The sequence below is a fragment of the Drosophila teissieri genome, chromosome 2R (genome assembly GCF_016746235.2).
Source record: "Drosophila teissieri strain GT53w chromosome 2R, Prin_Dtei_1.1, whole genome shotgun sequence".
NCBI lineage: Eukaryota > Metazoa > Arthropoda > Insecta > Diptera > Drosophilidae > Drosophila > Drosophila teissieri.
This window is the reverse complement of record NC_053030.1, coordinates 14380797-14405766: the sequence shown is the minus strand read 5'-3', so window position 1 is coordinate 14405766 and position 24970 is coordinate 14380797. Positions and strand designations below refer to the sequence as shown.

The window sequence follows — 24970 nt, the reverse complement described above, 5'->3', positions numbered from 1 at the left end:
TTTAATTAAAGAATTTGTATTTTGCCATAATATTATGAGCACTCATCTCTAGAAAACGGCTGCTAACCGAATTTAAATTCAAATTTAAACGATGGTTATGATTATGATTAAAATTTAAATTTGAGTGCGTTACGAAAGTAATTAATGATGTAATGATCTATTCAATGTCCATATCGTCTAAGCGTCCACGAACACGATTCTTGCGCTTGTGTTTCTTAGTGGGCGGTGGCAGGAAACTCTCCAGAAATTCAATGGTATTCATAATGGTTTCCGAACTAACGTTTCCAATGTAGTTCTTGTCGAAGTAGACAACCGGCACAGGTGGCTCCGTTGAGAGGAGCAACTTGTCGCAGTTGCAGCGCTGTCCCTGAATTTTGGCATCCAGCGTTTCTACTTCCGATTCTGTGGTATTTGATTTGTCTGGCAATAGATATATAAATAGGTCAATCCATTTCTTTACTCTTCAATAAGTAACACACCGAATAGAGGACGAAAGCACTCCTTGACCTGTATCCACTTGGTGCAAAACTGTTTGATGATACTGTCGTTCTGATTGAAAAAACTGCGCGCCGCATTGTCAACTCGGTACTTCATAAATCCCGGCACATACGGCCATTTTCCTTTCGCTGCGTAAAAGCAAATGATGTCTAGAAAATAGAAAATGTAAGAATGTGTTATTTTACAAACATTAAAAAAACCTTTAAAATGTTTCACGAGAAAAAAATAAATGTTATAAAGGTTTAAAGACTATCAAGCATATTTATTTATTTGTAGCATACTCTTGGGCTTAGAAGGTAATTTTTTTTTAAAACTATATTTATTAAGGCATACGGGGAATTCTTGGAGCCCCTTTGTGTTCTTCTTTTCTAATAATTCAGCCCATTTGGGCGCACCGGCTAACTATAGTTATCTTTTTCTATTTTACAATGATTTTACTACAATTACATTAAGATAAGCGTCAGCCAAAAATTGATTTTCTGTTTTTTTGCGATTTAAATATCAGTATTTTGATCAGAACATTCTTTTTTTTTTCAAATATTTTCTATTTTTGATGATGATTTTTGGATTTTGTCCGAAAATCGATTTTCTGTTTTTTTGCGATTTAAATATCAGTAATTTGGTCAGAACATTCGAAATATTGGTCAAAATGTGAAATGTCATATCTCGTTGAATTCGTAATTAAATTTCCAATCAAACTGTGTTTACCAAAAAAAATTATTATTTTTTTTTTAAATTTTTTCCAATTTTTGATGATGATTTTTGGATTTTGGCCGAAAATTGATTTTCTGTTTTTCTGCGATTTAAATATCAGTATTTTGATCAGAACATTCGAAATATTGGTCCAAATATGGAATGACATATCTCGTTGAATTCGTAATTCAATTTCCAATCGAACTGTGTTTACAAAAAAAAATTATTTTTTTTTTAAATTTTTTCCAATTTTTGATGATGATTTTTGGATTTTGGCCGAAAATTGATTTTCTGTTTTTTTGCGATTTAAATATCCGTATTTTGATCAGAACATTCGAAATATGGGTCCAAATATGGAATGTCATATCTCGTTAAATTCGTAATTAAATTTCCAATCGAACTGTGCTTACAAAAAAAAATTCATTTTTTTTTTAATTTTTTCCAATTTTTGATGATGATTTTTGGATTTTGTCCGAAAATCGATTTTCTGTTTTTTTGCGATTTAAATATCCGTATTTTGATCAGAACATTCGAAATATGGGTCCAAATATGGAATGTCATATCTCGTTAAATTCGTAATTAAATTTCCAATCAAACTGTGCTTACAAAAAAAAATGAATTTTTTTTTAATTTTTTCCAATTTTTGATGATGATTTTTGGATTTTGTCCGAAAATCGATTTTTTGTTTTTTTGCGATTTAAATATCCGTATTTTGATCAGAACATTCGAAAAATGGGTCCAAATATGGAATGTCATATCTCGTTAAATTCGTAATTAAATTTCCAATCGAACTGTGCTTACAAAAAAAAATTATTATTTTTTTTTTAAATTTTTTCCAATTTTTGATGATGATTTTTGGATTTTGGCCGAAAATTGATTTTCTGTTTTTTTGCGATTTAAATATCAGTATTTTGATCAGAACATTCGAAATATTGGTCCAAATATGGAATGACATATCTCGTTGAATTCGTAATTCAATTTCCAATCGAACTGTGTTTACAAAAAAAAATTATTTTTTTTTTCAAATTTTTTCCAATTTTTGATGATGATTTTTGGATTTTGGCCGAAAATTGATTTTCTGTTTTTTTGCGATTAAACTATTTAAATAAACCGCTTTTCAAATTGTTCGTTACAAAATGAAAAGAGTTCATTTTATTTGCTCCGCAGACCACCCCTAAAAGCAGGCTATTCTTACTGAGCAACAGTTGCGTTGAGTCATTTTTCGTGTGCGCATACTTATAATTCCCAACTGTTTCTGGTCGTTTGCGTATGGAGACCCAGTTAGTTTTCCATTTAAAGTTATCGCTTCTCGGCCTTATGGCTAAGATCAAAGTGTAGTATCTGTTCTTATCAGCTTAACATCTGATAGTTCCTCCATTGGAGGACAACAAATGTTAAACTGATTTTTGGAATCAGAAAAAAAATTCTGAAAAAATTATATACTTTAAAATCTAAATCGTAAATTAATGTTGGAAAAAAAAAAAAAATAATAATAATAATAAAAACCAAACTAAAACCCGGCCTGCCCCAGAGGCAGGCAAACATTTACTGGCCATATGGCTAATTTTCTTAAATCTGTTCTTATCAGCTTAACATCTGATAGTTCCTCCATTGGAGGACAACAAATGTTAAACTGATTTTTGGAATCAGACGGAGTGCTAGGAGCTTGCTCCACCTCTGTCGCGGGTTGGCCCGGTATTGCAGTACCGCCGGGATTCGGCCCAACTGAATAATAAATCTAAACAAAATCTAAATCTAAAAATTGAATTAGTCTACTCGTTGAATAAGTAATTAAATTCCCAATCAAACTGTTTATAAAAAAAAATTTAATTTCTTTTCAACTTTTTTGGATTTTGTCCGAAAATTGATTTTCTGTTTTTTTGCGATTTAAATATCCGTATTTTGATCAGAACATTCGAAATATGGGTCCAAATATGGAATGTCATATCTCGTTAAATTCGTAATTAAATTTCCAATCGAACTGTGCTTACAAAAAAAAATTTATTTTTTTTTAATTTTTTCCAATTTTTGATGATGATTTTTGGATTTTGTCCGAAAATCGATTTTCTGTTTTTTTGCGATTTAAATATCCGTATTTTGATCAGAACATTCGAAATATGGGTCCAAATATGGAATGTCATATCTCGTTAAATTCGTAATTAAATTTCCAATCGAACTGTGCTTACAAAAAAAAAAGAATTTTTTTTTTAATTTTTTCCAATTTTTGATGATGATTTTTGGATTTTGTCCGAAAATCGATTTTCTGTTTTTTTGCGATTTAAATATCCGTATTTTGATCAGAACATTCGAAATATGGGTCCAAATATGGAATGTCATATCTCGTTAAATTCGTAATTAAATTTCCAATCGAACTGTGCTTACAAAAAAAAAAGAATTTTTTTTTTAATTTTTTCCAATTTTTGATGATGATTTTTGGATTTTGTCCGAAAATCGATTTTCTGTTTTTTTGCGATTTAAATATCCGTATTTTGATCAGAACATTCGAAATATGGGTCCAAATATAGAATGTCATATCTCGTTAAATTCGTAATTAAATTTCCAATCAAACTGTGCGTACAAAAAAAAAATGATTTTTTTTTTTAATTTTTTCCAATTTTTGATGATGATTTTTGGATTTTGTCTGAAAATCGATTTTCTGTTTTTTTGCGATTTAAATATCCGTATTTTGATCAGAACATTCGAAATATGGGTCCAAATATAGAATGTCATATCTCGTTAAATTCGTAATTAAATTTCCAATCAAACTGTGCGTACAAAAAAAAAATGATTTTTTTTTTTAATTTTTTCCAATTTTTGATGATGATTTTTGGATTTTGTCTGAAAATCGATTTTCTGTTTTTTTGCGATTTAAAAAGCAGTATTTTGATCAGAACATTCGAAATATGGGTCCAAATATGGAATGTCATATCTCGTTAAATTCGTAATTAAATTTCCAATCAAACTGTGCTTACAAAAAAAAATGAATTTTTTTTTTAATTTTTTCCAATTTTTGATGATGATTTTTGGATTTTGTCCGAAAATCGATTTTCTGTTTTTTTGCGATTTAAATATCCGTATTTTGATCAGAACATTTGAAATATGGGTCCAAATATGGAATGTCATATCTCGTTAAATTCGTAATTAAATTTCCAATCAAACTGTGCTTACAAAAAAAAATGAATTTTTTTCCAATTTTTGATGATGATTTTTGGATTTTGTCCGAAAATCGATTTTCTGTTTTTTTGCGATTTAAATATCCGTATTTTGATCAGAACATTCGAAATATGGGTCCAAATATGGAATGTCATATCTCGTTAAATTCGTAATTAAATTTCCAATCAAACTGTGCTTACAAAAAAAAATGAATTTTTTTTTTAATTTTTTCCAATTTTTGATGATGATTTTTGGATTTTGTCCGAAAATCGATTTTCTGTTTTTTTGCGATTTAAATATCCGTATTTTGATCAGAACATTCGAAATATGGGTCCAAATATGGAATGTCATATCTCGTTAAATTCGTAATTAAATTTCCAATCGAACTGTGCTTACAAAAAAAAATTTATTTTTTTTTTAATTTTTTCCAATTTTTGATGATGATTTTTGGATTTTGTCCGAAAATCGATTTTCTGTTTTTTTGCGATTTAAATATCAGTATTTTGATCAGAACATTCGAAATATGGGTCCAAATATGGAATGTCATATCTCGTTGAATTCGTAATTAAATTTCCAATCGAACTGTGCTTACAAAAAAAAAAGAATTTTTTTTTTAATTTTTTCCAATTTTTGATGATGATTTTTGGATTTTGTCCGAAAATCGATTTTCTGTTTTTTTGCGATTTAAATATCAGTATTTTGATCAGAACATTCGAAATATGGGTCCAAATATGGAATGTCATATCTCGTTGAATTCGTAATTAAATTTCCAATCGAACTGTGCTTACAAAAAAAAAAGAATTTTTTTTTTAATTTTTTCCAATTTTTGATGATGATTTTTGGATTTTGTCCGAAAATCGATTTTCTGTTTTTTTGCGATTTAAATATCAGTATTTTGATCAGAACATTCGAAATATGGGTCCAAATATGGAATGTCATATCTCGTTGAATTCGTAATTAAATTTCCAATCAAACTGTGCTTACAAAAAAAAAATGATTTTTTTTTTAATTTTTTCCAATTTTTGATGATGATTTTTGGATTTTGTCCGAAAATCGATCTTCTGTTTTTTTGCGATTTAAATATCCGTATTTTGATCAGAACATTCGAAATATGGGTCCAAATATAGAATGTCATATCTCGTTAAATTCGTAATTAAATTTCCAATCAAACTGTGCGTACAAAAAAAAAATGATTTTTTTTTTAATTTTTTCCAATTTTTGATGATGATTTTTGGATTTTGTCTGAAAATCGATTTTCTGTTTTTTTGCGATTTAAAAAGCAGTATTTTGATCAGAACATTCGAAATATGGGTCCAAATATGGAATGTCATATCTCGTTAAATTCGTAATTAAATTTCCAATCAAACTGTGCTTACAAAAAAAAATGAATTTTTTTTTTAATTTTTTCCAATTTTTGATGATGATTTTTGGATTTTGTCCGAAAATCGATTTTCTGTTTTTTTGCGATTTAAATATCCGTATTTTGATCAGAACATTTGAAATATGGGTCCAATAATGGAATGTCATATCTCGTTAAATTCGTAATTAAATTTCCAATCAAACTGTGCTTACAAAAAAAAATGAATTTTTTTCCAATTTTTGATGATGATTTTTGGATTTTGTCCGAAAATCGATTTTCTGTTTTTTTGCGATTTAAATATCCGTATTTTGATCAGAACATTCGAAATATGGGTCCAAATATGGAATGTCATATCTCGTTAAATTCGTAATTAAATTTCCAATCAAACTGTGCTTACAAAAAAAAATGAATTTTTTTTTTAATTTTTTCCAATTTTTGATGATGATTTTTGGATTTTGTCCGAAAATCGATTTTCTGTTTTTTTGCGATTTAAATATCCGTATTTTGATCAGAACATTCGAAATATGGGTCCAAATATGGAATGTCATATCTCGTTAAATTCGTAATTAAATTTCCAATCAAACTGTGCTTACAAAAAAAAATGAATTTTTTTTTTAATTTTTTCCAATTTTTGATGATGATTTTTGGATTTTGTCCGAAAATCGATTTTCTGTTTTTTTGCGATTTAAATATCCGTATTTTGATCAGAACATTCGAAATATGGGTCCAAATATGGAATGTCATATCTCGTTAAATTCTTAATTAAATTTCCAATCGAACTGTGCTTACAAAAAAAAATTTATTTTTTTTTTAATTTTTTCCAATTTTTGATGATGATTTTTGGATTTTGTCCGAAAATCGATTTTCTGTTTTTTTGCGATTTAAATATCCGTATTTTGATCAGAACATTCGTAATATGGGTCCAAATATGGAATGTCATATCTCGTTAAATTCGTAATTAAATTTCCAATCGAACTGTGCTTACAAAAAAAAATTTATTTTTTTTTTAATTTTTTCCAATTTTTGATGATGATTTTTGGATTTTGTCCGAAAATCGATTTTCTGTTTTTTTGCGATTTAAATATACGTATTTTGATCAGAACATTCGAAATATGGGTCCAAATATGGAATGTCATATCTCGTTAAATTCGTAATTAAATTTCCAATCAAACTGTGCTTACAAAAAAAATTCATTTTTTTTTTAATTTTTTCCAATTTTTGATGATGATTTTTGGATTTTGTCTGAAAATCGATTTTCTGTTTTTTTGCGATTTAAAAAGCAGTATTTTGATCAGAACATTCGAAATATGGGTCCAAATATGGAATGTAATATCTCGTTAAATTCGTAATTAAATTTCCAATCAAACTGTGCTTACAAAAAAAAATGAATTTTTTTTTTAATTTTTTCCAATTTTTGATGATGATTTTTGGATTTTGTCCGAAAATCGATTTTCTGTTTTTTTGCGATTTAAATATCCGTATTTTGATCAGAACATTTGAAATATGGGTCCAAATATGGAATGTCATATCTCGTTAAATTCGTAATTAAATTTCCAATCAAACTGTGCTTACAAAAAAAAATGAATTTTTTTCCAATTTTTGATGATGATTTTTGGATTTTGTCCGAAAATCGATTTTCTGTTTTTTTGCGATTTAAATATCCGTATTTTGATCAGAACATTCGAAATATGGGTCCAAATATGGAATGTCATATCTCGTTAAATTCGTAATTAAATTTCCAATCGAACTGTGCTTACAAAAAAAAATTTATTTTTTTTTTAATTTTTTCCAATTTTTGAAGATGATTTTTGGATTTTGTCCGAAAATCGATTTTCTGTTTTTTTGCGACTTAAATATCTGTATTTTGATCAGAACATTCGAAATATGGGTCCAAATATGGAATGTCATATCTCGTTAAATTCGTAATTAAATTTCCAATCAAACTGTGCTTACAAAAAAAAATGAATTTTTTTCCAATTTTTGATGATGATTTTTGGATTTTGTCCGAAAATCGATTTTCTGTTTTTTTGCGATTTAAATATCCGTATTTTGATCAGAACATTCGAAATATGGGTCCAAATATGGAATGTCATATCTCGTTAAATTCGTAAATAAATTTCCAATCAAACTGTGCTTACAAAAAAAAATGAATTTTTTTCCAATTTTTGATGATGATTTTTGGATTTTGTCCGAAAATCGATTTTCTGTTTTTTTGCGATATAAATATCCGTATTTTGATCAGAACATTTGAAATATGGGTCCAAATATGGAATGTCATATTTCGTTAAATTCGTAATTAAATTTCCAATCAAACTGTGCTTACAAAAAAAATGCATTTTTTTTTTAATTTTTTCCAATTTTTGATGATGATTTTTGGATTTTGTCCGAAAATCGATTTTCTGTTTTTTTGCGATTTAAATATACGTATTTTGATCAGAACATTCGAAATATGGGTCCAAATATGGAATGTCATATCTCGTTAAATTCGTAATTAAATTTCCAATGGAACTGTGCTTACAAAAAAAATTTATTTTTTTTTATTTTTTTCCAATTTTTGATGATGATTTTTGGATTTTTTCCGAAAATCGATTTTCTGTTTTTTGCGATTTAAATATCAGTATTTTGATAAGAACATTCGAAATATGGGTCCAAATATGGAGTGTCATATCTCGTTAAATTCGTAATTAAATTTCCAATCGAACTGTGCTTACAAAAAAAAAAGAATTTTTTTTTTAATTTTTTCCAATTTTTGATGATGATATTTGGATTTTGTCCGAAAATCGATTTTCTGTTTTTTTGCGATTTAAATATCCGTATTTTGATCAGAACATTCGATATATGGGTCCAAATATGGAATGTCATATCTCGTTAAATTCGTAATTAAATTTCCAATCGAACTGTGCTTACAAAAAAAAATTTATTTTTTTTTTAATTTTTTCCAATTTTTGATGATGATTTTTGGATTTTGTCCGAAAATCGATTTTCTGTTTTTTTGCGATTTAAATATCCGTATTTTGATCAGAACATTCGAAATATGGGTCCAAATATGGAATGTCATATCTCGTTAAATTCGTAATTAAATTTCCAATCGAACTGTGCTTACAAAAAAAATGAATTTTTTTTTAATTTTTTCCAATTTTTGATGATGATTTTGGATTTTGTCCGAAAATCGATTTTCTTTTTTTTGCGATTTAAATATCCGTATTTTGATCAGAACATTCGAAATATGGGTCCAAATATGGAATGTCATATCTCGTTAAATTCGTAATTAAATTTCCAATCGAACTGTGCTTACAAAAAAAAAAAGAATTTTTTTTTTAATTTTTTCCAATTTTTGATGATGATTTTTGGATTTTGTCCGAAAATCGATTTTCTGTTTTTTTGCGATTTAAATATCCGTATTTTGATCAGAACATTCGAAATATGGGTCCAAATATAGAATGTCATATCTCGTTAAATTCGTAATTAAATTTCCAATCAAACTGTGCGTACAAAAAAAAAATGATTTTTTTTTTTAATTTTTTCCAATTTTTGATGATGATTTTTGGATTTTGTCTGAAAATCGATTTTCTGTTTTTTTGCGATTTAAAAAGCAGTATTTTGATCAGAACATTCGAAATATGGGTCCAAATATGGAATGTCATATCTCGTTAAATTCGTAATTAAATTTCCAATCAAACTGTGCTTACAAAAAAAAATGAATTTTTTTTTTAATTTTTTCCAATTTTTGATGATGATTTTTGGATTTTGTCCGAAAATCGATTTTCTGTTTTTTTGCGATTTAAATATCCGTATTTTGATCAGAACATTTGAAATATGGGTCCAAATATGGAATGTCATATCTCGTTAAATTCGTAATTAAATTTCCAATCAAACTGTGCTTACAAAAAAAAATGAATTTTATTCCAATTTTTGATGATGATTTTTGGATTTTGTCCGAAAATCGATTTTCTGTTTTTTTGCGATTTAAATATCCGTATTTTGATCAGAACATTCGATATATGGGTCCAAATATGGAATGTCATATCTCGTTAAATTCGTAATTAAATTTCCAATCGAACTGTGCTTACAAAAAAAAATTTATTTTTTTTTTAATTTTTTCCAATTTTTGATGATGATTTTTGGATTTTGTCCGAAAATCGATTTTCTGTTTTTTTGCGATTTAAATATCCGTATTTTGATCAGAACATTCGAAATATGGGTCCAAATATGGAATGTCATATCTCGTTAAATTCGTAATTAAATTTCCAATCGAACTGTGCTTACAAAAAAAAATGAATTTTTTTTTTAATTTTTTCCAATTTTTGATGATGATTTTTGGATTTTGTCCGAAAATCGATTTTCTGTTTTTTTGCGATTTAAATATCAGTATTTTGATCAGAACATTCGAAATATGGGTCCAAATATGGAATGTCATATCTCGTTAAATTCGTAATTAAATTTCCAATCGAACTGTGCTTACAAAAAAAAAAGAATTTTTTTTTAATTTTTTCCAATTTTTGATGATGATTTTTGGATTTTGTCCGAAAATCGATTTTCTGTTTTTTTGCGATTTAAATATCAGTATTTTGATCAGAACATTCGAAATATGGGTCCAAATATGGAATGTCATATCTCGTTGAATTCGTAATTAAATTTCCAATCAACTGTGCGTACAAAAAAAAAATGATTTTTTTTTTATTTTTTTCCAATTTTTGATGATGATTTTTGGATTTTGTCCGAAAATCGATTTTCTATTTTTTTGCGATTTAAAAAGCAGTATTTTGATCAGAACATTCGAAATATGGGTCCAAATATGGAATGTCATATCTCGTTAAATACGTAATTAAATTTCCAATCAAACTGTGCTTACAAAAAAAAAGAATTTTTTTTTTAATTTTTTCCAATTTTTGATGATGATTTGTCGATTTTGTCCGAAAATCGATTTTCTGTTTTTTTGCGATTTAAATATCCGTATTTTGATCAGAACATTCGAAATATGGGTCCAAATATGGAATGTCATATCTCGTTAAATTCGTAATTAAATTTCCAATCGAACTGTGCTTACAGAAAAAAAATGAATTTTATTCCAATTTTTGATGATGATTTTTGGATTTTGTCCGAAAATCGATTTTCTGTTTTTTTGCGATTTAAATATCCGTATTTTGATCAGAACATTCGAAATATGGGTCCAAATATGGAATGTCATATCTCGTTAAATACGTAATTAAATTTCCAATCAAACTGTGCTTACAAAAAAAAAGAATTTTTTTTTTAATTTTTTCCAATTTTTGATGATGATTTTTGGATTTTGTCCGAAAATCGATTTTCTGTTTTTTTGCGATTTAAATATCCGTATTTTGATCAGAACATTCGAAATATGGGTCCAAATATGGAATGTCATATCTCGTTAAATTCGTAATTAAATTTCCAATCAAACTGTGCTTACAAAAAAAAAGAATTTTTTTTTTAATTTTTTCCAATTTTTGATGATGATTTGTCGATTTTGTCCGAAAATCGATTTTCTGTTTTTTTGCGATTTAAATATCCGTATTTTGATCAGAACATTCGAAATATGGGTCCAAATATGGAATGTCATATCTCGTTAAATTCGTAATTAAATTTCCAATCGAACTGTGCTTACAAAAAAAAATGAATTTTTTTTTTATTTTTTCCAATTTTTGATGATGATTTTGGATTTTGTCCGAAAATCGATTTTCTGTTTTTTTGCGATTTAAATATCCGTATTTTGATCAGAACATTCGATATATGGGTCCAAATATGGAATGTCATATCTCGTTAAATTCGTAATTAAATTTCCAATCGAACTGTGCTTACAAAAAAAAATTATTTTTTTTTTAATTTTTTCCAATTTTTGATGATGATTTTGGATTTTGTCCGAAAATCGATTTTCTGTTTTTTGCGATTTAAATATCCGTATTTTGATCAGAACATTCGAAATATGGGTCCAAATATGGAATGTCATATCTCGTTAAATTCGTAATTAAATTTCCAATCGAACTGTGCTTACAAAAAAAAAATTTATTTTTTTTTAATTTTTTCCAATTTTTGATGATGATTTTGGATTTTGTCCGAAAATCGATTTTCTGTTTTTTGCGATTTAAATATACGTATTTTGATCAGAACATTCGAAATATGGGTCCAAATATGGAATGTCATATCTCGTTAAATTCGTAATTAAATTTCCAATCGAACTTTGTTTACAAAAAAAAAAGAATTTTTTTTTTAATTTTTTCCAATTTTTGATGATGATTTTGGATTTTGTCCGAAAATCGATTTTCTGTTTTTTTGCGATTTAAATATCAGTATTTTGATCAGAACATTCGAAATATGGGTCCAAATATAGAATGTCATATCTCGTTAAATTCGTAATTAAATTTCCAATCAACTGTGCTTACAAAAAAAAAATGATTTTTTTTTTTAATTTTTTCCAATTTTTGATGATGATTTTGGATTTTGTCTGAAAATCGATTTTCTGTTTTTTGCGATTTAAAAGCAGTATTTTGATCAGAACATTCGAAATATGGGTCCAAATATGGAATGTCATATCTCGTTAAATTCGTAATTAAATTTCCAATCAAACTGTGCTTACAAAAAAAAATGCATTTTTTTAAAAATGTTTTCCAATTTTTGATGATGATTTTTAGATTTTGTCCGAAAATTGATTTTCTGTTTTTTTGCGATTTAAATATCCGTATTTTGATCAGAACATTCGAAATATGGGTCCAAATATAGAATGTCATATCTCGTTAAATTCGTAATTAAATTTCCAATCAAACTGTGCTTACAAAAAAAAATGCATTTTTTTTTAAATTTTTTCCAATTTTTGATGATGATTTTTGGATTTTGTCTGAAAATCGATTTTCTGTTTTTTTGCGATTTAAATATCCGTATTTTGATCAGAACATTCGAAATAAGGGTCCAAATATGGAATGTCATATCTCGTTAAATTCGTAATTAAATTTCCAATCAAACTGTGCATACAAAAAAAAATGAATTTTTTTTTAAATTTTTTTCAAATTTTTGATGATGATTTTTGGATTTTGTCCGAAAATCGATTTTCTGTTTTTTTGCGATTTAAATATCAGTATTTTGATCAGAACGTTCGAAATATGGGTCCAAATATGGAATGTCATATCTCGTTAAATTCGTAATTAAATTTCCAATCAAACTGTGCTTACAAAAAAAAATGAATTTTTTTTTTAATTTTTTCCAATTTTTGATGATGATTTTTGGATTTTGTCCGAAAATCGATTTTCTGTTTTTTTGCGATTTAAATATCCGTATTTTGATCAGAACATTCGAAATATGGGTCCAAATATGGAATGTCATATCTCGTTAAATTCGTAATTAAATTTCCAATCGAACTGTGCTTACAAAAAAAAAGAATTTTTTTTTTAATTTTTCCCAATTTTTGATGATGATTTTTGGATTTTGTCCGAAAATCGATTTTCTGTTTTTTTGCGATTTAAATATCCGTATTTTGATCAGAACATTCGAAATATGGGTCCAAATATGGAATGTCATATCTCGTTAAATTCGTAATTAAATTTCCAATCAAACTGTGCTTACAAAAAAAAAAGAATTTTTTTTTAATTTTTCCAATTTTTGATGATGATTTTTGGATTTTGTCCGAAAATCGATTTTCTGTTTTTTTGCGATTTAAATATCCGTATTTTGATCAGAACATTCGAAATATGGGTCCAATATAGAATGTCATATCTCGTTAAATTCGTAATTAAATTTCCAATCAACTGTGCTTACAAAAAAAATACATTTTTTTTTTAATTTTTTCCAATTTTTGATGATGATTTTTGGATTTTGTCTGAAAATCGATTTTCTGTTTTTTGCGATTTAAAAGCAGTATTTTGATCAGAACATTCGAAATATGGGTCAAATATGGAATGTCATATCTCGTTAAATTCGTAATTAAATTTCCAATCAAACTGTGCTTACAAAAAAAATGAATTTTTTTCCAATTTTTGATGATGATTTTTGGATTTTGTCCGAAAATCGATTTTCTGTTTTTTTGCGATTTAAATATCCGTATTTTGATCAGAACATTCGAAATATGGGTCCAAATATGGAATGTCATATTCGTTAAATTCGTAATTAAATTTCCAATCAACTGTGCTTACAAAAAAAATGCATTTTTTTTTAATTTTTTCCAATTTTGATGATGATTTTTGGATTTTGTCCGAAAATCGATTTTCTGTTTTTTTGCGATTTAAAAAGCAGTATTTTGATCAGAACATTCGAAATATGGGTCCAAATATGGAATGTCATATCTCGTTAAATTCGTAATTAAATTTCCAATCGAACTGTGCTTACAAAAAAAATGCTTTTTTTTTTAATTTTTTCCAATTTTTGATGATGATTTTTGTCCGAAAATCGATTTTCTGTTTTTTGCGATTTAAATATCCGTATTTTGATCAGAACATTCGAAATATGGTCCAAAATGGAATGTCATATCTCGTTAAATTCGTAATTAAATTTCCAATCGAACTGTGCTTACAAAAAAAATGCATTTTTTTTATTTTTTCCAATTTTTGATGATGATTTTTGGATTTTGTCCGAAATCGATTTTCTATTTTTTGCGATTTAAAACAGTATTTTGATCAGAACATTCGAATATGGGTCCAAATATGGAATGTCATATCTCGTTAAATCGTAATTAAATTTCCAATCAACTGTGCTTACAAAAAAAAGATTTTTTTTTAATTTTTTCCAATTTTTGATGATGATTTTGGATTTTGTCCGAAAATCGATTTTCTGTTTTTTTGCGATTTAAATATCCGTATTTTGATCAGAACATTCGAAATATGGTCCAAATATGGAATGTCATATCTCGTTAATTCGTAATTAAATTTCCAATCGAACTGTGCTTACAAAAAAAATGAATTTTTTTTTAATTTTTCCAATTTTTGATGATGATTTTTTGTCCGAAAATCGATTTTCTGTTTTTTTGCGATTAAAATCAGTATTTTGATCAGAACATTCGAAATATGGGTCCAAATATGGAATGTCATATCTCGTTAATTCGTAATTAAATTTCCAATCGAACTGTGCTTACAAAAAATGCATTTTTTTTTTTAATTTTTTCCAATTTTTGTGATGATTTTTGGATTTTGTCCGAAAATCGATTTTCTTTTTTTTGCGATTTAAAAGCAGTATTTTGATCAGAACATTCGAAATATGGGTCCAAATATGGAATGTCATATCTCGTTAATTCGTAATTAAATTTCCAATCAAACTGTGCTTACAAAAAAAATGATTTTTTTTTTAATTTTTTCCAATTTTTGATGATGATTTTTGGATTTTGTCCGAAAATCGATTTTCTGTTTTTTTGCGATTTAAAAATCAGTATTTTGATCAGAACATTCGAAATATGGGTCCAAATATGGAATGTCATATCTCGTTAATCGTAATTAAATTTCCAATCAACTGTGCTTACAAAAAAAAGAATTTTTTTTTAATTTTTTCCAATTTTTGATGATGATTTTGATTTTGTCCGAAATCGATTTTCTGTTTTTTGCGATTTAAATATCGTATTTTGATCAGAACATTCGAAATATGGGTCCAAATATGGAATGTCATATCTCGTTAATTCGTAATTAAATTTCCAATCGAACTGTGCTTACAAAAAAAAATGATTTTTTTTTAATTTTTCCAATTTTTGATGATGATTTTTTGTCCGAAAATCGATTTTCTGTTTTTTTGCGATTTAAAAGCAGTATTTTGATCAGAACATTCGAAATATGGGTCAAATATGGAATGTCATATCTCGTTAAATTCGTAATTAAATTTCCAATCGAACTGTGCTTACAAAAAAAATCATTTTTTTTAATTTTTTCCAATTTTGATGATGATTTTTGGATTTTGTCCGAAAATCGATTTTCTGTTTTTTTGCGATTTAAAAGCAGTATTTTGATCAGAACATTTGAAATATGGGTCCAAATATGGAATGTCATATCTCGTTAAATTCGTAATTAAATTTCCAATCGAACTGTGCTTACAAAAAAATGCTTTTTTTTTAATTTTTTCCAATTTTTGATGATGATTTTGTCCGAAAATCGATTTTCTGTTTTTTTGCGATTTAAATATCCGTATTTTGATCAGAACATTCGAAATATGGTCCAAATATGGAATGTCATATCTCGTTAAATTCGTAATTAAATTTCCAATCAACTGTGCTTACAAAAAAAATGAATTTTTTTCCAATTTTTGATGATGATTTTTGGATTTTGTCCGAAAATCGATTTTCTGTTTTTTGCGATATAATATCCGTATTTTGATCAGAACATTCGAAATATGGGTCCAAATATGGAATGTCATATTTCGTTAAATTCGTAATTAAATTTCCAATCAAACTGTGCTTACAAAAAAAATGCATTTTTTTTTTAATTTTTTCCAATTTTTGATGATGATTTTTGGATTTTGTCCGAAAATCGATTTTCTGTTTTTTTGCGATTTAAAAAGCAGTATTTTGATCAGAACATTCGAAATATGGGTCCAAATATGGAATGTCATATCTCGTTAAATTCGTAATTAAATTTCCAATCGAACTGTGCTTACAAAAAAAATGCTTTTTTTTTTAATTTTTTCCAATTTTTGATGATGATTTTTGTCCGAAAATCGATTTTCTGTTTTTTTGCGATTTAAATATCCGTATTTTGATCAGAACATTCGAAATATGGGTCCAAATATGGAATGTCATATCTCGTTAAATTCGTAATTAAATTTCCAATCGAACTGTGCTTACAAAAAAAATGCATTTTTTTTATTTTTTCCAATTTTGATGATGATTTTGGATTTTGTCCGAAAATCGATTTTCTTTTTTTTGCGATTTAAAAGCAGTATTTTGATCAGAACATTCGAAATATGGTCCAAATATGGAATGTCATATCTCGTTAATCGTAATTAAATTCCAATCAAACTGTGCTTACAAAAAAAGAATTTTTTTTTTTAATTTTTTCCAATTTTTGATGATGATTTTTGGATTTTGTCCGAAATCGATTTTCTATTTTTTTGCGATTAAATATCGTATTTTGATCAGAACATTCGAAATATGGTCCAAATATGGAATGTCATATCTCGTTAAATTCGTAATTAAATTTCCAATCGAACTGTGCTTACAGAAAAAAAATGAATTTTATTTTTAATTTTTTCCAATTTTTGATGATGATTTTTTGTCCGAAAATCGATTTTCTGTTTTTTTGCGATTTAAAAAGCAGTATTTTGATCAGAACATTCGAAATATGGGTCCAAATATGGAATGTCATATCTCGTTAAATTCGTAATTAAATTTCCAATCGAACTGTGCTTACAAAAAAAATTCATTTTTTTTCAAATTTTTTCCAGTTCTTGATGATGATTTTTGGATTTTGTCCGAAAATTGATTTTCTGTTTTTTTGCGATTTAAATATCAGTATTTTGATCAGAACATTCGAAATAGTGGTCCAAATATGGAATGTCATATCTCGATGAATTCATAATTAAATTTCCAATCGAACTGTGTTTACCAAAAAAAAATATTTTTTTTTCAAATTTTTTCCAAATTTGATGATGATTTTTGGATTTTGGCCGAAAATTGATTTTCTGTTTTTTTGCGATTTAAATATCAGTATTTTGATCAGAACATTCGAAATATTGGTCCAAATATGGAATGTATATCTCGTTGAATTCGTAATTAATTTCCAATCGAACTGTGTTTACCAAAAAATGTTTTTTTTTCAATTTTTTCCAGTTTTTGATGATGATTTTAGGATTTTGGCCAAATTGATTTCTGTTTTTTGCGATTTAAATATCAGTATTTTGATCAGACATTCGAAATATTGGTCAAATATGGAATGTCATATCTCGTTGATTCGTAATTAATTTCCATCGAACTGTGTTTACCAAAAAAAATGTTTTTTTTTTTAATTTTTTTCCTTTTTTGATGATGATTTTTGGATTTTGTCCGAAAATTGATTTTCTGTTTTTTTGCGATTTAAATATCAGTATTTTGATTCGAAATATTGGTCCAAATATGGAATGTCATATCTCGTTGAATTCGTAATTAAATTTCCAATCAACTGTGTTACCAAAAAAAATTAATTTTTTTTTCAAATTTTTTCCAATTTTAATGATGATTTTTGGATTTTGGCCGAAATTGATTTTCTGTTTTTTTGCGATTTAAATATCAGTATTTTGATCAGAACATTCGAAATATGGTCCAAATATGAAAGTCATATCTCGTTGAATTCATAATTAAATTTCCAATCGAACTGTGTTTACCAAAAAAAATAATTTTTTTTTCAAATTTTTTCCAATTTTTGATGATGATTTTGGATTTTGGCCGAAAATTGATTTTCTGTTTTTTTGCGATTTAATATCAGTATTTTGATCAGAACATTCGAATATGGTCCAAATATGGAATGTCATATCTCGTGAATTCATAATTAAATTTCCAATCGAACTGTGTTTACCAAAAAAAATTATTTTTTTTTCAATTTTTTCCAATTTTTGATGATGATTGTTGAATTTTGGCCGAAAATTGATTTTCTGTTTTTTTGCGATTTAAATATCAGTATTTTGATCAGAACATTCGAATATGGTCGAATATGGAATGTCATATCTCGTTGAATTCGTAATTAAATTTCCAATCGAACTGTGTTTACAAAAAAAATTAATTTTTTTTCAATTTTTTCCAATTTTTGATATGATTTTTGGATTTTGGCCGAAATTGATTTTCTGTTTTTTTGCGATTTAAATATCAGTATTTTGATCAGAACATTCGAAATATGGTCCAAATATGGAATGTCATATTCGTTGAATTCATAATTAAATTTCCAATCAACTGTGTTTACAAAAAAAAAAATTTTTTTTTTCAATTTTTTCCAATTTTTGATGATGATTGTTGAATTTTGGCCGAAAATTGATTTTCTTGTTTTTTGCGATTTAAATATCAGTATTTTGATCAGAACATTCGAAATATGGTCAAATATGGAATGTCATATCTCGTTGAATTCGTAATTAAATTTCCAATCGAACTGTGTTTACCAAAAAAATAATTTTTTTCAAATTTTTCCAATTTTTGATATGATTTTTGGATTTTGGCCCAAAATTGATTTTCTGTTTTTTGCGATTTAAATATCAGTATTTTTGATCAGAACATTCGAAATATTGGTCCAAATATGAATGTCATATCTCGTTGAATTCTAATTAAATTTCCAATCAAACTGTGTTTACCAAAAAAATGATTTTTTTTTTCAATTTTTTTCCAATTTTTGATGATGATTTTTGGATTTTGGCCGAAAATTGATTTTCTGTTTTTTTGCGATTTAAATATCAGTATTTTGATCAGAACATTCGAATATGGTCCAAATATGGAATGTCATATCTCGTTGAATTCGTAATTAAATTTCCAATCGAACTGTGTTTACAAAAAAATGATTTTTTTTTCAATTTTTTCCAATTTTTGATGATGATTTTGAATTTTGGCCGAAAATCGATTTTTGTTTTTGCGATTTAAATATCAGTATTTTGACAGAACATTGAATATTGGTCGAAATTGGAAGTCTATCTCGTTGATTCGTAATTAATTTCCAATCAACTGTGTTACAAAAAAATTATTTTTTTTCAAATTTTTTCCTTTTTGATGATGATTTTTGGATTTTGCCGAAATGATTTTCTGTTTTTTTGCGATTTAAATATCAGTATTTTGATCAGACATTGAATATGGGTCCAATATGGAATGTCATATCTCGTTAATTCGTAATTAATTTCCAATCAACTGTGTTACAAAAAATTGATTTTTTTTAATTTTTTCCAATTTTTGATGATGATTTTGGATTTTGCCAAAATCGATTTTTGTTTTTTGCGATTTATATAGTATTTTGATCAGAACATTCGAATATGGTCAAATATGGAATGTCATATCTCGTTGAATTGTAATTAAATTTCCAATCAACTGTGTTTACAAAAAAATGATTTTTTTTAAATTTTTTCATTTTGATGATGATTTTGGATTTTGGCCGAAAATCGATTTTCTGTTTTTTGCGATTTAATATCAGTATTTTGATCAGAACATTCGAATATGGGTCCAATATGGAATGTCATATCTCGTTGATTCGTAATTAAATTTCCAATCAATGTGTTTACAAAAAATGATTTTTTATTTTTTTTCCAATTTTGATGATGATTTTTGGATTTTGCCGAAATCGATTTTCTGTTTTTTGCGATTTAAATATCAGTATTTTGATCAGAACATTTGAAATATGGGTCAAATATGGAATGTCATATTCGTTGAATTCGTAATTAATTTTCATCGAACTGTGTTACCAAAAAAATGAATTTTTTTTTAAATTTTTTCAATTTTTGATGATGATTTTTGGATTTTGTCGAAAATCGATTTTCTGTTTTTTTTGCGATTTAAATATCAGTATTTTGATCAGAAATTGAATATGGTCCAATATGGAATGTCATATCTCGTTGAATTCGTAATTAATTCCAATCAAACTGTGTTTACCAAAAAAATGATTTTTTTAAATTTTTTCCAATTTTTGATGATGATTTTTGGATTTTGTCCGAAATCGATTTTTGTTTTTTTTTGCGATTTAATATAGTATTTTGATCAGAACATTTGAAATATGGGTCCAAATATGGAATGTCATATCTCGTTGAATTCGTAATTAAATTTCCAATCAACTGTGTTTACAAAAAAAATGAATTTTTTTTTAATTTTTTCAATTTTTGATGATGATTTTTGGATTTTGTCCGAAAATCGATTTTCTGTTTTTTTGCGATTTAAATATCAGTATTTTGATCAGAACATTCGAAATATGGGTCCAAATATGGAATGTATATCTCGTTGAATTCGTATTAAATTTCCAATCAACTGTGTTTACCAAAAAAATGATTTTTTTAAATTTTTTTCATTTTTGATGATGATTTTTGGATTTTGTCCGAAATCGATTTTCTGTTTTTTTTGCGATTTAATATAGTATTTTGACAGAACATTTGAATATGGTCAATATGGAATGTATATCTCGTTGAATTCGTAATTAAATTTCAATCAAACTGTGTTTACAAAAAAAATGCATTTTTTAAAATTTTTTTCCAATTTTTGATGATGATTTTTGGATTTTGTCCGAAATCGATTTTCTGTTTTTTTTGCGATTTAAATATCAGTATTTTGATCAGAACATTTCGAAATATGGGTCCAAATATGGGAATGTCATATCTCGTTGAATTCGTAATTAAATTTCCAATCAACTTGTGTTTACCAAAAAAAGAATTTTTTTTTTTAATTTTTTCAATTTTGATGATGATTTTTGGATTTTGTCCGAAAATCGATTTTCTGTTTTTTTTGCGATTTAAATATCAGTATTTTGATAGAACATTTGAAATATGGGTCCAAATATGGGAATGTCTATCTCGTTGAATTCGTAATTAAATTTCCAATCAACTGTGTTTACAAAAAAATGATTTTTTTTTAATTTTTTCAATTTTTGATGATGATTTTTGGATTTTGTCCGAAAATCGATTTTCTGTTTTTTTTGCGATTTAAATATCAGTATTTGATCAGAAATTCGAATATGGGTCCAAATATGGAATGTCATATCTCGTTGATTCGTAATTAAATTTCCAATCAACTGTGTTTACCAAAAAAAATGTTTTTTTTTTTAATTTTTTCCAATTTTTGATGATGATTTTTGGATTTTGTCCGAAAATCGATTTTCTGTTTTTTTGCGATTTAAATATCAGTATTTTGATCAGAACATTCGAAATATGGGTCCAAATATGGAATGTCATATCTCGTTGAATTCGTAATTAAATTTCCAATCAACTGTGTTTACAAAAAAAATGATTTTTTTAATTTTTTCCAATTTTTGATGATGATTTTTGGATTTTGTCCGAAAATCGATTTTCTGTTTTTTTGCGATTTAAATATCAGTATTTTGATCAGAACATTCGAAATATGGGTCCAAATATGGAATGTCATATCTCGTTGAATTCGTAATTAAATTTCCAATCGAACTGTGTTTACCAAAAAAAATTTTTTTTTAAATTTTTTCCAATTTTTGATGATGATTTTTGGATTTTGTCCGAAAATCGATTTTCTGTTTTTTTGCGATTTAAATATCAGTATTTTGATCAGAACATTCGAAATATGGGTCCAAATATGGAATGTCATATCTCGTTGAATTCGTAATTAAATTTCCAATCAAACTGTGTTTACAAAAAAAAAAGAATTTTTTTTAAATTTTTTCCAATTTTTGATGATGATTTTTGGATTTTGCCGAAAATCGATTTTCTGTTTTTTTGCGATTTAAATATCAGTATTTTGATCAGAACATTCGAAATGGGTCCAAATATGGAATGTCATATCTCGTTGAATTCGTAATTAAATTTCCAATCGAACTGTGTTTACCAAAAAAAAATTTTTTAATTTTTTCCAATTTTTGATGATGATTTTTGGATTTTGCCGAAAATCGATTTTCTGTTTTTTTGCGATTTAAATATCAGTATTTTGATCAGAACATTCGAAATATATGGTCCAAATATGGAATGTCATATCTCGTTGAATTCGTAATTAAATTTCCAATCAAACTGTGTTTACCAAAAAAAAATGTTTTTTTTTAATTTTTTCCAATTTTTGATGATTTTTGGATTTTGTCCGAAAATCGATTTTCTGTTTTTTTGCGATTTAAATATCAGTATTTTGATCAGAACATTCGAAATATGGGTCCAAATATGGAATGTCATATCTCGTTGAATTCGTAATTAAATTTCCAATCAAACTGTGTTTACCAAAAAAAATATTTTTTTTAAATTTTTTCCAATTTTTGATGATGATTTTTGGATTTTGTCCGAAAATCGATTTTCTGTTTTTTTGCGATTTAAATATCAGTATTTTGATCAGAACATTCGAAATATGGTCCAAATATGGAATGTCATATCTCGTTGAATTCGTAATTAAATTTCCAATCAAACTGTGTTTACCAAAAAAAATAATTTTTTTTTAATTTTTTCCAATTTTTGATGATGATTTTTGGATTTTGTCCGAAAATCGATTTTCTGTTTTTTTGCGATTTAAATATCAGTATTTTGATCAGAACATTCGAAATATGGGTCCAAATATGGAATGTCATATCTCGTTGAATTCGTAATTAAATTTCCAAAACTGTGTTTACCAAAAAAAATTTTTTTTTTTAATTTTTCCAATTTTTGATGATGATTTTTGGATTTTGCCGAAAATCGATTTTCTGTTTTTTTGCGATTTAAATATCAGTATTTTGATCAGAACATTCGAAATATGGGTCCAAATATGGAATGTCATATCTCGTTGAATTCGTAATTAAATTTCCAATCAAACTGTGTTTACCAAAAAAAATAATTTTTTTTAATTTTTTCCAATTTTTGATGATGATTTTTGGATTTTGCCGAAAATCGATTTTCTGTTTTTTTGCGATTTAAATATCAGTATTTTGATCAGAACATTCGAAATATGGTCCAAATATGGAATGTCATATCTCGTTGAATTCGTAATTAAATTTCCAATCAAACTGTGTTTACCAAAAAAAAATTTTTTTTAATTTTTTCCAATTTTTGATGATGATTTTTGGATTTTGCCGAAAATCGATTTTCTGTTTTTTTGCGATTTAAATATCAGTATTTTGATCAGAACATTCGAAATATGGTCCAAATATGGAATGTCATATCTCGTTGAATTCGTAATTAAATTCCAATCAAACTGTGTTACAAAAAAAAGAATTTTTTTTTAAATTTTTCCAATTTTGATGATGATTTTTGGATTTTGTCCGAAAATCGATTTTCTGTTTTTTTGCGATTTAAATATCAGTATTTTGATCAGAACATTCGAAATATGGTCCAAATATGGAATGTCATATCTCGTTGAATTCGTAATTAAATTTCCAATCAAACTGTGTTTACAAAAAAAAATTTTTTTTTAATTTTTTTCCAATTTTTGATGATGATTTTTGGATTTTGCCGAAAATGATTTTCTGTTTTTTTGCGATTTAAATATCAGTATTTTGATCAGAACATTCGAAAATATGGTCCAAATATGGAATGTCATATCTCGTTGAATTCGTAATTAAATTTCCAATCGAACTGTGTTTACCAAAAAAAAATAATTTTTTTAATTTTTTCCAATTTTTGATGATGATTTTTGGATTTTGTCCGAAAATCGATTTTCTGTTTTTTTGCGATTTAAATATCAGTATTTTGATCAGAACATTCGAAAATATGGGTCCAAATATGGAATGTCATATCTCGTTGAATTCGTAATTAAATTTCCAATCAAACTGTGTTTACCAAAAAAAATAATTTTTTTTAAATTTTTTCCAATTTTTGATGATGATTTTTGGATTTTGCCGAAAATCGATTTTCTGTTTTTTTGCGATTTAAATATCAGTATTTTGATCAGAACATTTCGAAATATGGTCCAAATATGGAATATCATATCTCGTTGAATTCGTAATTAAATTTCCAATCGAACTGTGTTTAAAAAAAAAAAAAATTTTTTTTAAATTTTTTCCAATTTTTGATGATGATTTTTGGATTTTGTCCGAAAATCGTTTTTTTTTTTTTTGCGATTTAAATATCAGTATTTTGATCAGAACATTCGAAATATGGGTCCAAATATGGAATGTCATATCTCGTTGAATTCGTAATTAAATTTCCAATCAAACTGTTTTACAAAAAAAATTTTTTTTTTAATTTTTTCCAATTTTTGATGATGATTTTTGGATTTTGCCGAAAATCGATTTTTTTTTTTTTGCGATTTAAATATCAGTATTTTTATCAGAACATTCGAAATATGGTCCAAATATGGAATGTCATATCTCGTTGAATTCGTAATTAAATTTCCAATCAAACTGTGTTTACCAAAAAAAATAATTTTTTTTAAATTTTTTCCAATTTTTGATGATGATTTTTGGATTTTGCCGAAAATCGATTTTCTGTTTTTTTGCGATTTAAATATCAGTATTTTGATCAGAACATTCGAAATATGGGTCCAAATATGGAATGTCATATCTCGTTGAATTCGTAATTAAATTTCCAATCGAACTGTGTTTACCAAAAAAAAATTAATTTTTTTTTCCAATTTTTGATGATGATTTTTGGATTTTGCCGAAAATCGATTTTCTGTTTTTTTGCGATTTAAATATCAGTATTTGATACATTCGAAATATTGGTCCAAATATGGAATGTCATATCTCGTTGAATTCGTAATTAAATTTGATATCTTTAAAATAT

The 24970-nt window shown here is 26.2% G+C and overlaps 1 protein-coding gene, 1 non-coding gene and 1 pseudogene across 2 annotated transcripts; 2 read left to right on the top strand and 1 right to left on the bottom strand.

Moving 5' to 3' along the window:
* Window positions 1–61: 61 nt before the first annotated feature.
* On the bottom strand, window positions 62–2747 carry LOC122614466. The gene is made up of 3 exons (XM_043789031.1): window positions 2741–2747; window positions 480–647; window positions 62–420 (listed from the first exon to the last, which is right to left on the bottom strand). The coding sequence occupies exons 1-3, from the start codon at window positions 2745–2747 to the stop codon at window positions 158–160; spliced, it is 438 nt and encodes a 145-aa protein (XP_043644966.1). The 3' UTR covers window positions 62–157.
* LOC122615377 lies at window positions 2493–2619 on the top strand (annotated as a pseudogene).
* LOC122615376 lies at window positions 2732–2921 on the top strand. The gene has a single exon (XR_006325827.1). It is a non-coding gene; the product is annotated as a U2 spliceosomal RNA (small nuclear RNA).
* Window positions 2922–24970: the final 22049 nt, after the last annotated feature.

What these genes read in the sequence shown, in the direction of transcription:
- LOC122614466 (XM_043789031.1), bottom strand. An exon ending in GTGCTTTCGTCCTCTATTCG is followed by an intron (nt 421 to 479) that starts GTGTGTTACTTA and finishes ATCTATTGCCAG; the next exon opens with ACAAATCAAATACCACAGAA.